The 17,973-nt window shown below is 39.1% G+C and overlaps 1 protein-coding gene and 1 long non-coding RNA gene across 2 annotated transcripts; both read left to right on the top strand.

The window, feature by feature from the left end:
• The first annotated feature begins 377 nt into the window (after nt 1-377).
• LOC145518046 (uncharacterized) lies at nt 378-2,334 on the top strand. The gene is made up of 2 exons (XR_014062556.1): nt 378-757; nt 2,078-2,334. It is a non-coding gene; the product is annotated as an uncharacterized LOC145518046 (long non-coding RNA).
• A 5,209-nt stretch (nt 2,335-7,543) lies between these two features.
• Nucleotides 7,544-13,254, top strand: SPZ1 (spermatogenic leucine zipper 1). Its single transcript, XM_081521449.1, has one exon. It carries the CDS (start codon nt 11,806-11,808, stop codon nt 12,919-12,921), a length of 1,116 nt encoding a protein of 371 aa, XP_081377575.1. The 5' UTR covers nt 7,544-11,805; the 3' UTR covers nt 12,922-13,254.
• The last annotated feature ends 4,719 nt before the right edge of the window (nt 13,255-17,973 follow it).

Below are 17,973 nucleotides of genomic sequence, written 5' to 3'. Positions count from 1 at the left end.
TTTAAGTATCTTTCATGAGTCATGGATTTTATAAATGTCAGAAATACAATAAAGAACAAGACAAAAATCTTGCCTTTGTAGAGCTTACGGGCTTCCCAGATGGTGCTTGTGGTAAAGAATCTGCTTGCCAATACAGGAGACTTAAGAGACACCAGTTTGATCCCTGGGTGGAGAAGAGACCCTGAAGGAGGAAATGGCAACCCACTCCAGTATCCTTGCCTGAAGAATACCATGAACAGAGGAGCCTTGTGGGCTATGGTCCATAGCATCACAAAGAGTCAGACATGACATACCATGAACAGAGGAGCCTTGTGGGCTACGGTCCATAGCATCACAAAGGGTCAGACATGACTGAAGTGACTTAGCACGTACAGCTTACATTTTAACCAAGAAAACATGTAGATAATAAAAGAAATTGATCAGGAAATGCCAGGGAGGGATAGGACCACAAAGGATAAAGAGGGAGCACCAGCTTACATACGGCGATCATGGAAGGCTGCGTGGGGAGAGGACATTTGGGTAGAGACATGAGTAGAGAAAGGGAGTGAGCCGTGTCAAGATCCGGGAAAGATCCTCCGAGGCAGAGGGTATAGCCATGCCAAGGTGCTGAGCCAGAAGCATGTTTGCTGTGTTAGGGAAACAGCAGGTTTCAGGCCTAGAGAACTACATGTCTGAAGGCTCAGAGCTGAGAACGGAGAAAGGACACCCTATGTTCTCATATATACAAGAAAATGAAATTTCTAATGGCTCCAATGGGGTAAGCAGGAGTGACAAGTGAAGATGATGGAAGTGTAAACACCTGCCAGATGCTACTGTACATTACAGGTCACATTTAAAGTTGGAAATTTAGTCTTATAATATTACTATCATATGCTAAGTCCTTACTAGATGTCAGTCGATGTAATAAATACTGGGATTTTCTTACTTGATCCTCATAAATATTCTATGAGTTAAGAATCAATGTTATTTCAGTTTTACAGATGAGGAAACTGAGTCACAGAGTGGATAAGTCATTTGCCCAAAGACCCAGAGCTAGTGAATAGTAAAACTGGCCTATGAGTCTATGTCAACTTGAGTCCCAAGTCCAAACTTTTATCCTTCACTATTCTGCATTTTTAAATGACCCATATGTGTGTAGTATAATGGAGGCTATAGAGTGGGAATGGCAACCCTCTCCAATATTTTTGCCTGGAGAATTCCATGGACTGAGGAGCCTGGAGGATGACAGTCCATGGGGTCACAAAGAGTCAGATATGACTGAACAACTGAGCACAAATGCAGTGGGAAGGAAACCCATTAGAGGCAGGGATTAAAGTGAGAGGAAATGGTAATGGGATCTTGGTAATAAGGGTGAGGTTGAGAAGAAAGAGATGAGCTTGAGAGAGGTTTAGAAAGCAGAATGATTGGGATTTGGTGTTTGATTGGATCCAAGGAGGGAGGGAGGAAGGGAGAGGGGTGAAGGGAGTCAAAGATAATTTCTAGATTTCTGGTTTATGAAACTCTGTGGGTATCATTTAAGGAGATAAGAAACCAAGCAGGAAGGGCAGTTTGGGGTTCAAGGGGAAGATGGTGAGTGGTTTTAGATTAAGGATGGTAGAATAAAGACCTCTGAAAATGCACTCCTCCATGTAAGCAACAAGATCACTGGCAAAAAAACAAGTCAAAATCAAAATTTTAGAACTCTGGAAGTTAACCAAAGGCTTGCAAGAATCTAAAAAGCATTTATTCAAGAAAAACGATGAAATCTCAGTAAGAACAGTAAGCTCTGTCCTAGGGCAAGAAGGCAGATTCTAGTGGTTTGAAGAGTGAGTTGTTATTGTCCAGTAGCTAAGTTGTGACGCCATGGACTGTAGCACGTCAGGTTTCCCCATCCTTCACTCTCTCCCAAAGTTTGTTCAAATTCTTGTCCATTGAGTCAGTGATGCTATCTAACCATCTTGCCATGAGAACCCATGAACAGTATGAAGAGTGAGTAGGAGTGAGGAAACAGTGTTCAGCCCTTCACTTGGAAAGATAAGAGAGGTGAGGCTTTAGCTGGAGGATGGGTAAGGATTCAGTGTTCCTTTTTATTTTGCAGAGATGTAAATGGTGCAATATAGCTGGTAAAAAGTCTGGTCTTTCAGGAGGTGAAGAGGCCCAGCATCCTGATCTGCAAGACAGCTGAAATCTGACACCTAGAGACAAGCTACTCGGGTTCTTCTTAACTTTATTCTTGGATCGATTTCACTGCCCCTTTTGCTTTAGAAATAGAAGCTTGTCTTTAAAAATTAAGAAAAAAGGCAGAATTGATGACCAAGAAACATCATGGTAAAGGAAGATTAATTATTTACATCATTCAAGTCTTCTGCAATTCTTTTAATGTAGTTATATAATCATTATTCTGATCAATTACTGTACAAGCATGCCAATATTAGGTTTCTAGCATTTCATCTTGACAATCTGTCTTCAGAGTAGCCTAGGAATCCTCAAACACCATATGCAGGAGCTGGAAACGGCTCGGTCTAATTGGGCTAGCATTGAGTTCTAACTGAAACCAGGGCAAATAAGTCTAAAGATCTAATGTACAGGCATGACAACTATATTTAATAATACTGTATCAAACCTGAAAATATGCTAAAAGAATAGATATCAAGTGCACTCACTGGACGAAATGCTAATTATGTGAGATGATATGTTAATCAGCCTGAACTGCAGTAGTTATTTCACTGTGTATATCAAATCATCATGATGTACACCTTAAATATATATACAATTTTTATTTTAAAATATATAAATAAAAACTTAAATGAACCTATTCATTAAGAAAAAAAAAACCTGGGGAAGGACTTTAATGGTCCTCAAACTTGGCTGCACATAGAAATCTACTGGGAACTTTAAAAAGTACTGATGCCCGGGTTTCAACCTAGAAACTATATTCAAATTTAAGTTCATGTCCTTTAAATGTTATTTTTTTTTTTCATGTCAAGATCCAGTCCAGGATCACATGTCCCATTTAGTTGTCATGTCTCTTTAATCCCCTTTAAGCAGATCCCAGTCTTTCTTTGCTTTCATGACCTCGAGTTTTTTGTAGCGCATAGCCCATTTACTTCCTAGAATGTCCCTCACTTTTTGTTTATCTGATGTTTTCTCATGTTTAGATTCAGATTATGCATTTCTAGCCACAAATACCAGAGACGTGGTGGTTGTGTGTGTCTCAGTGCATCCTGGAGGCACAGAAAATTTTATTTGTCCCACTATCGGTGATGTTAATTTCAGTGATTGAAATTAACATCAGGGGTACATGAGATTGACATGACTCAACACTGATGACATTAATGGGTTCAGATAGTGTTTGCCAGGTTTCTTCACTATAAAGTTTTGCTCCCTTTTCCATAGTCTACTCTTTGGAGGTTAGTCATTAAGCATGGTCACAATCTCCACTTCCCCCCTCTAACCTCCCAGTTAACTTAGAAAAAAAAATTATACAATTCACTTTTTGTGCTAGTAGGCTTTGAGAAATGCAGAATCAGATATCTATCATTCCAGTATCATACATGTGAGTTCTATCACTCCAGAGAATACTCTGTGCTTTGCCTAGTTAACCCCTTCTCCTCGAAACCACTGATCTTTTTTTCCCCATTCCTACAGTTTTGCCTTTTCCAGAATGCCTCATGAATAGAATCATTCATTATGTAGCCCTTCCAGTCTGGTTCTTTCAACTTAGTAAGGGGTACTTGAGATTTATCCATTTTTTGCATGGATGAATATCATGTTTCTTTTTTCTTGTTGAGCAGTTTTCCATCATGTATACCACAATTTGTTCATCTATTCACCTATTGAGGGATATCTTGGTGGCTCCCAATTTTGGGGGATTATGAATAAAGCTGCTAAAAACACTCACATTCAGTTTTTTGTGTATGCATAAGTTTTCAGTTCAGTTGGGTAAATGCCTGGTAGCATGGTTACTAGTTCGTATGGTAAGTCCATGTTTAACTTTATAAGAAGCTGTCTTCCAAAGTGCCTGTACCATGTTTGCCTTCCCACAGCTCTCGTTCCAAATCTTTGACAGCATTTGGTATTGTCAGGGTTGTCTGATTTTTGTTTTTTAAATATTCAAATGGTATGTCACGGCAGCTCATTCTTTTGCAATTTGCCTTCCCTAGTGACAAATTATATTAAGCATCTTTTTATACTGATGGTATATTTGCCATCCATATATCTTCTTCAGTGAAATGTTCTGTTCAGATATTTTGTCCAGTTTTAAAATTGAGCTTTTTGTTTTCTTATTGTTGAGTTTTAAGAGTTTTTAACATATTCTGGATACAAATACTTCATTGCATATGTGATTTACAAATACTTTTTCCCAGTCTGTAGTTCTTTATTTCATTCACTCCAACAGTATCTTTCACTGAATGAATTATTTTAATTTTGAGAAATTCCAATTTATCAAACATTCCTTTTGTGGATTATGCTATGGTGTCATATCCAAAAGCTAATCACCAAATATGAGGTCACAGATTTTCTCCTATGTTTTCTTCTACAAATTTTAGTTTTGTGTTTTTACACTTAAGATAAAATCCATTTAGAGTTGTTTTCTTTTTTGTAAGGTGTGAGTGTCAAGAATGCTTTTTTGCATATGAGTGTCCAGTTTATTCAGCACCATTTGGTGAATTGCCTTTCTGTCTTTGATAAAAAAGTGTGTGAATCTATCTCTGAGCTTTCTATTTTGTTCCATTGATCTATGTGTCTATCCCTTCACCAATACCACACTATCTTGATTCCTACATCTTAAGAATAAGTCTTGATATCAGGTCATATAAGTCCTCTTGCTTTGTCTTTCTTTTTCAAGATCAGCATTTTGAAATCAATATGTTAATTTCTGCAAAAGAGGCATCTGGGATTTTGATGGAGATTGTGTTGAGTCTGTGGATCAGTCTGGGGAGTATTGCTATCTTAACAATATCAAGTCTTCAAATCCATCCCCATGAAATGTTTTCCACTTATTTATAGCTTTAATTTCTTTCAACAATACATTATAGTTTTCAGAGTGTAAGTTTTGCACTTAAAAAATTCCATCAGAGCAAGAACACTTTGTTGTGGATTTCTCCCCTCCCCTCCCACCCCCAACCTCTGAAATATTCCTACTACTTGAGTATCCAAGATAAGAGTTACACAGATCAGGTCGGAGGATTGGGAAGGATGAAGAAACGTAAAAGAGAAGTAAGTCACCACTGAAGAAAAAAGGTGCAACATTGATTACCTCAATCTTCATTTGTCTACCCCTGGGCTCCTGCGTTAAAGACGTATGTGTAGCCAAAATATAGCATACAGAAGAAAAACTCCTCACGTCCCCTTGTTGTCCCAAAACCCGAATGTGAATCTCAGAAGATTCTGTCTGTCCAGAGGGTGCTCTATCCAGGGAAGGGGGCGGAGCAGGTCAGGAGCACAGTTTCTAGGGCAGCAGAGAGGTGTGGCGGCTGATGGAGGTGGGGGTAGGGGCTGTCTTCCCGCCCACCAGAGGGCTGTTTTGCACGTTTTCTGTTAAATTTTTTCCTGCATACAGCCACTCCATTATTTACAGCAGTTTTGTTCTGTAAAGTCGCTGCCAACACTGAATTAGCCAATAATGGAATACGGCTTCTAAAGGAAATGGAACAAGGCTAGAGTCTTGCAAGTCTCTCTGGTCACATTTTCCTCAGTCAAAATGCCATTTGCATTATGTGGGTTTGGTCGCCAACATCCTTGTAAAACAAGGCGGTCTCAGCAGCTGTGAAAACCTGTTCTTCCACATAACCTTTTTCTATATACATAATACTGGGCAGAAACTGACTATGGCTTCCAGGGCGAGTTTAAGGAGTTAAGGCAGCAGGTTTGGCCTCTAATTTCAGCTCTCATCGTAACTAGCTGTAACTCTCCGGGCAAGCCACTTAAGAATCGCCACTCTCTAACTCTGAAAAAGTAAGACCGTGGATGAGAATATCTTTATCGTTCCACGCATTCTAGAGTTCCATATTTAAAAAGGAGGGGGAGGCGGTTGGTAGATTGGAGGACCCGGGGAAAGGCAAGGATGCTATATGGTAATTTTAGAAGCCCACACCACCACCTGGTGGTCTCAGAGAAGACGACAGACGGAGGAAAAGGGCTAACAGACTCTCCAGCTACGTTTGTATTTTGCTTGTTTGAATAAAATTTCGCACTTTCAGAAAATTTCTCCTCCAAAATGGCTACATACACGCAATGCTGCTGCTGCTGCTGCTGCTAAGTCGCTTCATTCGTGTCCGACTCTGTGCGACCCCACAGACGGCAGCCCACCAGGCTCGCCCGTCCCTGGGATTCCCCAGGCAAGAACACTGGAGTGGGGTTCCATTGCCTTCTCCGCATACACGCAATAATACCTATAAAAGCAGTCATATAGGTTGTTATGTTTAAAATCTCATCCTACATAGACTGCCTTGTAAATATAAAGACCCTAAGCTTTGAATAGCCATCATTACTGAGACATTACGCTTTGGTTAAAAAACAGAACAAAAACTATTGAGCAAGTAGAACAATTACACAAAATAAAAATATACTCATTATACCAAAAAATCCATTATGTAAAATTATTGACACATAGTTGAGTAAGAAAATGACAGTATTCTGCCCTGGTGGCTCAGATCTTAAAGAATCTGCCTGCCATGCAGGAAATGTAGCTTCGATCCCTGGATCAGGAAGATCCCCTGGAAAAGGGAATGGCTACCAACTCCAGTATTCTTGCCTGGAGAATTCCATGGACAGAGGAGCCTGATGGGCTACAGTCCATGGGGTTGCAAAGAGTTAGACACAACTGGGTGACTAACACACAAGTACACACAAATAAAATAAGTATCTGTGAGCCCATATGTATATAAATACATAGGTGAATGAATGAATGAATAAAATGGATGAGTAAATACAGGAAAAAAAGACAGATATTTTTTATAAATTAATTCTAATCAATAAATATGAGAGGAATGAGAGAAATGGAAAATCACCATTAGATTACCACTGTAATCCTGGAATGAGAAGTCAAGTGGGCCTTAGGAAGCATCACTACAAACAAAGCTAGTGGAGGTGATGCAATTCCAATTGAGCTATTTCAAATCCTAAAAGATGAGGCTGTGAAAGTGCTTCACTCAGTATGCCAGCAAATCTGGAAAACTCAGCAGTGTCTAAAAGACTGGAAAAGGTCAGTCTTCATTCCAATCCCAAAGAAAGGTAATGCCAAAGAATGCTCAAACTACCGCACAATTGCACTCATCTCACATGCTAGTAAAGTAATGCTCAAAATTCTCCAAGCCAGGCTGAAACAGTATGTGAACCGTGAACTTCCATATGTTCAAGCTGGATTTAGAAAAGGCAGAGGAACCAGAGATCAAATTGCCAACATCCGTTGGATCATCAAAAAAGCAAGAGAGTTTCAGAAAAACATCAACTTCTGCTTTACTGACTGTGCCAAATCTGTTGACTATGTGGATCACAACAAACTGTGGAAAATTCTGAAAGAGATGGGCATACCAGACCACCGGACCTGCCTCCTCAGAAATCTGTATGCAGGTCAAGAAGCAACAGTTAGAACTGGACATTGAACAACAGACTGGTTCCAAATAGGAAAAGGAATACATCAAGGCTGTATATTGTCACCCTGCTTATTTAACTTATATGCAGAGTACATCATGAGAAATGCTGGACTGGAGGAAGCACAAGCTGGAATCAAGATTGCCAGGAGAAATATCAATAACCTCAGGTATGCAGATGACACCACCCTTATGGCAGAAAGTGAAGAAGAACTAAACAGCCTCTTGATGAAAGTGAAAGAGAAGAGTGAAGTTGACTTAAAACTCAACATTCAGAAAACTAAGATCATGGCATCTGGTCACATCATTTCATGGCAAATAGATGGGGAAACAGTGGAAACAGTGACAGACTTTATTTTCTTGGGCTCCAAAATCACTGCAGATGGTGACCACAGCCATGAAATTAAAAGACACTTGCTCCTTGGAAGAAAAGTTATGACCAATCTAGACAGCATATTAAAAAGCAGAGACATTACTTTGCCAACAAAGTCCATCTCGTCAAAGCGATGGTTTTTCCAGTAGTCATGTATGGATGTGAGAGTTGGACTATAAAGAAGACTGAGCGCTGAAGAATTGATGCTTTTGAACTGTGGTGTTGGAGAAGACTCTTGAGAGTCTCCTGGACTGCAAGGAGATCCAACCAGTCCATCCTAAAGGAAATCAGTCCTGAATATTCATTGGAAGGACTGATGCTGAAGCTGAAACTCCAATACTTTGGCCACCTGATTCGAAGAACTGACTCATTTGAAAAGACCCTGATGCTGGGAAGGATTGAGGGCAGGAGGAGAAGGGGATGACAGAGGATGAGATGGTTGGATGACATCACCAACTCAATGGACATGAGTTTGAGTAAGCTCCAGGAGTCAGTGATGGACAAGGAAGCCTGGCGTGCTGCAGTCCAGGGGGTCACGAAGAGTAGAAGATGACTGAGTGACTGAACTGAACTGAATTACTGCAAACAAAATGGTGGCTCAGTGGTAAAGAATCTGTCTGCAATGCAAGAAACACAGGTTTGATCCTTGGTCCAGGTAGATGCCCTGGAGAAGAAAATGGTAACCTACTACAGTATTCTTACCTGGGAAATCCCATAGACAGAAGAGCCTGGCAGGCTACAGTCCATTGGGTTGCAAAAGAGTCAGACATGACATAGTAACTAAACAACAACAGCAAGATTCACTTCTGGATTCTAAAATTATATTGTATATGCAATAGTTTGAAGAGAAACAGAATGATTTCCTAGTCTAAAAACATCCTCCCCAGGACTTTTGTTAGTTATAAAGGGAAAGACAGTAACTTCATAGTAGTTTAATTCATCAGATATCACTTGATGAAGTTACCAAGGTTAACATCACCAGAAATAAGGTATGTTGATGTAATGTATCCTTTGATATGATTTCTATTTCTATTAAGACAAAGTGGTTTTAAAAAGAGAGAAAATTTTATGCAAGCTTTCTCTCTAATAGTTTTTTTCTCTTTCACATTTCTTTTTTTTTTTAAGTCATTAAGTTAAGGACATTTAGTAAATACCAATTGTAAGAAAATCCAAAAGTGTTTAACTTTCATAGTTATCCACTGGGATTATGGGTCAATAAAGAAAAGGCCATTCTGGTGGGTTTTTTAGCATCTACAATAAACTCACATTTCAGTAAAATTAACAGAAATATAACAGCAATTCAACTTGAAATTCATTGTATTTGTAGGAAGGAAGGAAATATGTAAATTTCCTTTTGATAAAAAGAGAATTCTCATGTTATTGCCAACTACAAATTGGCACTTGCCATCTACCTCTGTAAGCATTAAATCATGTGCTACTGCATCTGCTAACTTTAAACATCCCCTGAAAGGAAATCAAGGTGGAGACCAGAAATGAGGCACTCTGTGCTCTGGGACAATAGGCAGAACAGGTCTTCAGATAGATATTTTCAGGAACCAGCTTTTTTATCCAAATTCTTATGTCTCTTCGTATCTAGAAAAGCATTAAAATGCTTTTAGTGGTGACGACTACTCCTCTTGACTAGTAACGTTCGTGAGACTAGCAGAAACTTTCTGCAAAAAAATATGTGCTTGGTTGCACGGATTCCCCTTTCACCAAAATCACCTATATACTGAACCCCCACCCCAGCAGTTTCTCAAAGCTATCTTAAATGCTGTTTCCTGACTATAGTCCTCATTTTGCCCCAGATAAAACTTAACTTGCAACTTTCATGCTGTGCAGTTTTTAAAAGTCAGTCATATCTTGACCAAGCTACCTTCAAACCCATTTCCAGAAACTCAGGTAATATCAGATTTATGTCCAAAAGCATAAAAAAGTTGCAAGCATAAGAAGAAAACAGAGAATTCAGTTTCTTTCAAGTATCCATAAAATATACATGAACACTGATAATCTATCAAGCCAGTGAGAAAATGTCAATTTCAAAAGTAGAAGAAATGTTATATGTTCCAATTACAACACAATAAAGCTAGAAATTAATTACCAGATCAGGAAAAAAGTTTCCTTGCCCTGGAGATTTATTAAAATGTATTTTAAATAATGACTTGAGTCAAAGGGAAAACATCAAAACATCAACCAAAGTTGGACCTTTGAGATGGATTTAAAGCATAAGGGCAGTCTCTAGCCTCTGTGGTATCATTGTGTGGGTTAGAAAAGTGTTTCCTTCTTCAAGTAAAAAAAAAAAAAGACCAACCCAACTGCATCTGTGGATAGTTATAAGGCGATGGCCCTGAGCCCAGCTAGCTGGAGGATGAGCTTTACACTCAAGACAACTAAGTCAAAGTGAGTTGGGAGCTGTGAAAGAAAGAAAGAAAGAAAGAAAAAAAAACCTGCTAAATAATGAGTTTTCCCTTGAGACCGGAGGCAAACTTCTAGTTAGTAAAGTGCCTACTAGCAAGATATTGAAGGCCAAGAAAAAAGTCTCACTTGAGGAACATTTTCTTTGAACTTAATATGCTCAAGGCCCTGACTCCTAAGGACAAAGAGACAAGAGTGCCCTTGGTTTGCAAGTGAAAGTCGATCAGTCATGTCTGACTCTGCTCTTTGTGACCCCATGGAGTGTAGCCCACCAGGCTCCTCTGTCCATGGAATTCTCCAGGCCAGAATACTGGAGTGGGTAGCTGTTCCCTTCTTCAAGGGGTCTTCCCAACCAAGGGATCTTCCCAACCCAGGGATCGAAACCAGGTCTCCCACATTGCAGGATTCTTTTCCAGCTGAGCTGCCAGGGAAGCCTGCACTTGACTTAATACTCAATTGCTTTTCTATAAGCCACTACAGGATTTAACTGTTTCAATACTTTAGATAAATTATGCTATTTTTAAAAAGTTCTTGTAAAAAGTAATTAAAGTTCTATAACACCTGATGTAAATGATTCAGAAGCAAGCTTACTAAGCTTGTCTTAAAGGATGCCTGCATTCAAAGTCAAGAAATTCTCAATTTGTAATTGTGTTGTTAAAAAACATTCAGATATTCTCTGATTAGAGTAGAATATTTTTTAATGGAGCTATTCCTAACATTATTTCCCTAAAATCACAGAAAGACTGAAGCATTTTTTGTGTTCTATTTTGTAAGGATTACTTTTCTTTTGCAGAAGCACCTCTCCTAGAAGGGGAGCAATAAGGGCTCCAGGCGCTATGAAAGAACAGGGACCATCACCAGGGACAACTTCTCTCAGCCATGCACTTAAGTGGTACAAACACATACCACAGTTGAGAACAGGTTGTGTATGGTGGGGATAAGGGGAAAGTCACTGAATGAGATGAATAACACACTCCCCCCCCAAAAAAAAAAATAGAAAGGAAGGGAAAGACTGGTGTAGAGATCTTCCTGGAGTGGGGAGTAGCTCTAGGTTGGTCTTGAGTCAACAGGTGGGAGTTTAAGAAACTTCTGTTGTGACCCAAAGGAGACAGAATCTAGAGACAGGCCACAATGGTGCAGTGACAGAATAAAGACCTGGTTGCTAGGGTCAGGGAATAAAGACCAGAAGCCTGGAAGAAGAGAAATGGAGCCCTAGCTCCTAGTCCCCTTTCCCACCCTCCTTCCTCTTAGGTCATGTGAGATGTTACCTTTCACCTAAACATCATCTTCCTGATTTCAGACCTTAACTCTGGTCTCTGAGTTCTGCTTAGTTCCACATTTTCTACCCATTTGCACAGAGGACCACCACCTCTCCTTCCTGGAATCGCTAAGGTTTTCTACTTCACTCGTGACCTGGTCATCAGCTGCACACATTCAGCTGAGATGGAACTGCCCACCCCCTCCAAAACACTTAAGCCTCCTGATCTCAGTGAAGCGTCTTTGGACCCTAGGATTCTGATTGCCTTACTTGAAATTGGATCACTTCCCCCAGCTTCTTGCAGTTCTCTCCCTTCCCTAAAAAGTAGTGACCATGAAGCAATTGAACAGCGAATTGCAAAGAAGTTTGAAAGCCTCTTAAAAGAAATTAAAGATATTGTTGAACATGTGACAAGTTATGAACAGAAGGTCACAGAAACAAAAGAATCTTTTAAGGAAACCAATATGTCTGAGGTGTCAGAACTTAGAGAAAAAATCATAGAACTTGATGAAATAAATAAAGTACTAGTGAAAAAACTGCTTGCTAGTTTGGACCTAGGGAAAAAAGAGAATGCAAAGAAACAGGAGATAAAGTTGGACAACCAGAACTCTGAGGACACAGTGCAAGACTCTTCAAGGGATTTGGTAAATTGTTCGAAAGGACAAAAAGCCCTTCCTGAAACTCAGCTAAGTAAGGAAAAAGCAAAGCATGGATTCCCTCACATTCAAGAAGAAAATATCAGACTGAGGAACAACATGGAGCAGTTACTACAGGAAGCAGAACACTGGAGTGTGCAACATACCGAGCTCAGCGAGCTAATAAAATCCTATCAGAAATCCCAGAGTGACATCAGAACTCCTAAAAATAATGGCGCCCATTCCCCAACGCAAACAAACAATGAGTCAGCTAAGCAAGAGCTGGAGGAACAAGTGAGGAGACTGAAACGAGACACATACTCATTGCATTTGATTGCAGCCTTGCTGGAGAATGAATGCCAAATCTTAGAGCAGAGAGTAGACCTGCTTGATGAACTCCATCAGCAGAAGGAGGGACCTCTACAAGGGAAGCCCACGCAAATAAACCATGAGCAGAACGACAAGGAACAGAAGCTACCAGACGCAGAGAAGGTCAAAATACATGAGCAAAACATGCCAGAAGTGGAAGGTACATTTCACAAAAGAGATCAGTTCTTTAGAAGCCTGGATATTTGTCATAATAAGAAAGCTCATAACAACCAGTTCAATACTCGTATTGCCAAAAGAGCTCTTGTGGTAAAGAGGCCAGCTAGCAGCTTAAGTTAATAGATACCAAAAGTAGAAGAAAAGGCAGATCTTCAAAAAGCTATATAGTACAACCAGCTCCAGGCATATCAATCATCAAACGTAAGAGAGACCTGTTTGTTCAACCAAGAAATAGCCATAGAACAAGAAGATTAACATTTAACATTATTCATTACCTTGATGGTTAGGTAACTTTGGTCTTTAATGACCACTGATGTCACCTTTTGCTCACATTAGTCATCTTTACAAACTGGTTTTGTAGTCATTACATAGAGATTTATGACACTTTAACCAAAAGTGAGAATTTACAGGTCCAAATAAGTAAAGATCTAAATAAAACCCACAACAAACAAAGGAAGCGATTCTTTTTCCTTTATTTAATCATTGCCTTGGGTAGGGAAGTTCTGGGGGAAAAAGTATATAACACTTTAATGGTGAACCTTTCAAACTCCCTTTCAAAAGCATATTCCTTTTCCTATTTATTATCCACTGAAGTGTGGGCTGTAGTGGAGTTAAAAAAAGCTGATAAATCACTCCTAAATAGCTTTGCTCTTTTCATAAATCTCCCTTTTCCCTGGATCTACTGTTACTAATATTCCCTTCTTGCTCCTCAACTAGTAAACGGTGGGCATACCAGGCAGCAGAGACCCCTGGGCAGGGACACTTTGGCTTCTTTGGAAGAATAGATGTGTCTCAAGATTTTGTTCTGTGCTGCTCCTCTCATTACTCCAGGTGAGGATAGTTATTCAGAATTACTCAGGGAAAAAAGCATTATCATCTGTTAGGAAGGCTGAACTTTTGATTCCAGGAAAGATGGAGCAGAATCACTTCTCCCTATTCCTCTTATTAAGTAAGCTGAAAATCCTGAACATTAAGTATTAATATAAAATGAATGCAAGAAGACTCTGAAAGATGGAGAAAAGGAGGTGTGATGGGCAGGGTCCCCGAGACTTAATGAACGACGTACTGTTTTGTTTCCTGAGTTTTCTTTTGTCTCTTATATATGCTGGGAGATGATAATCCAGAAATGCCAACACACTTAGACAAAAAAAGCAGGCACCACCCCCTCACCCCCCAACCCAGGCCTGCTTTCTCTTGACAGAGGATGAGAAAACAGTCTGGCAAGAAAGAAACTTTTTAAAAAATTGCCCTACTCTGGCCAAACTGCCTGAAATTGTCATGCTTCCACTCTCATCCTCATCAGCAAATACTGAGCAAAATCACTAGGCTTTCACTCTTGCCTGGCAGTAATGAAGCACTCTTCCTTCTTTCTTCTGGGGTGGTACATACAGAGGTGGCAGAGAAGAAACCTTGGAGTTTCTCTCCCACCTGATGGTAACAAGTTGCTCCTCCCTCAGCCCTTTTCCCAGCAAAATAAAATGTCAATGAAGGCCATGTGGATAGCCTAGATTTCTATACTCTTCCCCCGTTTTAAACCAAAAACAGGAGGTTTAAGTAGGATCCAGGGTCTCAGAACACAACACCCCAAATGTCCAGAAAAGATAGAAAAGTAGCTGACTCATTATACAAAGAGAAAATCTCAACTTGAATGAGAGATGACGATTAACAAGGGCCAACAATGGCATGACACAGATGTTGGAATTATCTGACAAGAAGTGTAAAGCAGTCACAAAAATGCTTCACTGAGCAATTGCAAGTACTCTTAAAAAAACAAAAATAATAGAAAATCTCAGCAAAGAAACAGAAAATATAAAGAAGAAACAAATTGAAATTGTAGAAATAAAAAATATAATGTGTAAAATAAACTCAGTGAATGTGCTCAAGAGTAGAATGTTGATGTCAGAGGAAAGATTCCATGAACATGAAGACAGAAAAATAGAAATGACCCATTCTGACCAGTTGGAAAAATAGGCTGAAAAAAACCCCATAATCTCAAGAAGCTTGAAATAAAAACTATCTAATATTGGTGTTATCAGAGTACCCCCAAAAAAGGTAGAATGTGGGCTGAAAAGTATTCATTGAAAAAAAAATGGCTGAAAATTCTACAAATTTAGTGAGAAGCATAAACCTATAGATTCAAGAAACTGAGTGAACTCTAAACAGTATAAATTCAAACACATTTAAGGCACTCATAATCAAATTTCTGAAGCCTAAAGACAAAGTAAAAAAGCAGGTACAAAGAACAATGGTGGAACAATGATCCAAATGACAGTGACTTTCTAATCAGAAACCTCCAAGGCTAGAAGAAAACAAATATTTTTCAAGAACTGAAAGAAACATCAGCCTAGAATTGTTTACCCAGTGAAAACAGCCTTTAGGAATGAAAGTGAAATCAACACATTCTCAGAGGAAAACTGAGAGAATTTGTCACTATTTGTTGAGAAAGCCCATTTGGTTATACATCTAATTCTCATTTTTTACATTCAAGAAAATGAGTGTTCCCTTTAGCCTCAGACTTTGTCTTATTCTATTCCCAAAGAGTAATTTCACATTAGTTCAGTTCAGTTCAGTCACTCAGTCATGTCCGACTCTTCGTGACCCCATGGACTGCAGCACGCCAGGCTTCCCTGTCCATCACCAACTCCTGGAGCTTACTCAAACTCATGTCCATGGAGTTGGTGATGCCATCCAACCATCTCATCCTCTGTTGTCCCCTTTTCCTCCTGGCCTCAATCTTTCCCAGCATCAGGGTCTTTTCCAATGAGTCAGTTCTTCGCATCAGGTGGCCAAAGTATTGGAGTTTCAGCCTCAGCATCAGTCTTTCCAATCAGGATTGATTTCCTTTATAATTGACTGGTTGGATCTCCTTGCAGTCCAAGAGACTCTCAAGAGTCTTCTGCAACGCCACAGTGCAAAAGCATCAGTTCTTCGGTGCTCAACTTTATTTATAGTCCAACTCTCACATCCATACATGACTACTGGAAAAACCATAGCTTTGACTAGATGGACATTTGTTGGCAAAGTAATGCCTCTGCTTTTTAATATGCTGTCTAGGTTGGTCATAACTTTTCTTCGAAGGAGCAAGTGTCTTTTAATTTCATGGCTGTAGTCACCATCTGTAGTGATTTTGGAGCCCAAAAAGTAAAGTCTCTCATTGGTTCTGTCATTTCCCCATTTATTTGCTATGAAGTAATGGGACCGGATGCCATTCACATAGGAGATGCTAAATGCATAAAATGAGAAACTACAACAAAGCTGAATCAAACAATTGCTTCTTACACTTCAGCTTGTCCATATGCATTACCTGAACAAATTGTCAATATCATTTGTTTGTCAGATGTTAAGAGGATAACTTTCTAGTTCTTCATACAAGCACTGAAACTCCCCTGGTACCACAACAGATAAGCTAACTACAGGATTTTCAAATTTTTGAGGGAAACATTGCAATATGCAACATTTGTTGCACATAGCACAAACTCCAGGTAGTCAGAGTGTCAACTTTAGATTTTATGTAGCACCATTGTTGTTGTTGTCCAGTCACTAAGTCACATCCAACTGTTTGTGACCCCATGAACTGCAGCATGCCAGGCTTCCCTGTCCTTCACTATTTCCCAGAGTTTGCTCAAACTCATGTTCATTGAGTCGGTGATGCTATCCAACCCAGAAGTAAAATTTCCATTGGTGGGAACTCAGTCACGAGGCCACACCTATCTGAAAGCAACTGGAAATTGAGGTTTTCAGCTGGGTAACTATGTCACCCAGGCAGAGGGAAAATTAATTTTGGAACACTGTGTGATGGAGAGAAAGTATTTTTGCGTTTCTGCACTGTTCGGGTTTTCTAGGCAAATATTATGGCAACTTGAGATCCCAGACTCAAAGGAAGCTGTAGAAGATATTTTCCCACTGCATAAATAATAAGAGTTCAAAAGAGTTACCTAACTTTAGACATAACAATAATTAGTATTGACCTTATTGAGTTAACACAATATTTTCTCATACTTGTCAAATTCCAATTAAAAATTGAACTATTTTTGAAACTTGCAGAGGTCCAGTCTTATCATCAGTATACTTCTGTCCAACAGTGACAGTAACTTTTAAGAAATACATTTTTTGGGTAATCCTCTTAGGAAAAAGGGGAAATCCATACAAACTTCCTAGTCAAATAAATTTTTCTTAATAAATTCTTCATAGTAATGAACTAGATTCTTGATTTCAGAGTGTTTGGATCCCTATCAAGTTTTTCCCATCAAGCCATAGCAGTTCTACAGATCATTTAAAGTTCTTGACAACTTATGGGCTTCCCTGATAGCTCAGTTGGTAAAGAATTCACCTGCAATGCAGGAGACCCTGGTTCAATTCCTAGGTCAGGAAGATCCCCTGGAAAAGGGAACGGCTACCCACTCCAGTATTCTGGCCTGGTGAATTCCATGGAATAACGTTTTCCCCATTAAGCCATAGCAGTTCCATGGATCTTTTAAAGTTCATAACAATAGTAATAGTAATATTTTAGTAAAAACAAGCACCTTGTTTCCCCTTTAAAATATATTCCATGAGCCAAACATTATTTTTTAAGATTTGGTTTCCATTCAGACCAAAGTAAGAGCTTATTTACTACCTTTTAACTGTTTAAAAAATTATGAAATATGACAAATATAGAAAAGCACATAAAACTCATATGTACAATTAAACAAATGATTAAAAATTAAAAATCTATGTAGTTACCCATTTGGTCACATCATACTGTTTTCCAAAGTGTGGCCACACCAGTTTATGTGCCATTCATCACTCTAAGAGCATTTCTATTGCCCTAGAGTCTCACTTAAATTTAGTAGTCAGACTTTTTAATTTGATGGTCATGTAGTAGTACCTCACAGTGGTTTCAATTTGTATTTCCTGATTACTGAGTTTAGTTAACTTTTTATGTTTGTTAACCATTTGCATTTCGTTTTCATGAAATGCCTATCTTTTGCTTGAAATTATTGATTTGTAGGAGTTCTTCATGTATTCTGAGCACTGTGATGATTATGAGTTGCAAATATTCTTTCCCACTCTGTCTGTGGTTTGGCTTTTTTACTTTTCTGCATTTCTTTTGCTGAACGGAAATTCTTAATCTCAATGTAGTCCAATTTATTAACCCTTTCCCTTTTAATTGTGGCTATGCTTTGTTTAAGA

Source organism: Giraffa tippelskirchi, chromosome 8 (assembly GCF_054371585.1).
Source record: "Giraffa tippelskirchi isolate mGirTip1 chromosome 8, T2T-mGirTip1v1.2.pri, whole genome shotgun sequence".
Classification (NCBI taxonomy): domain Eukaryota; kingdom Metazoa; phylum Chordata; class Mammalia; order Artiodactyla; family Giraffidae; genus Giraffa; species Giraffa tippelskirchi.
Note: the sequence above shows the minus strand (reverse complement) of the source record. Positions and strands in the feature narration are given on the sequence as shown.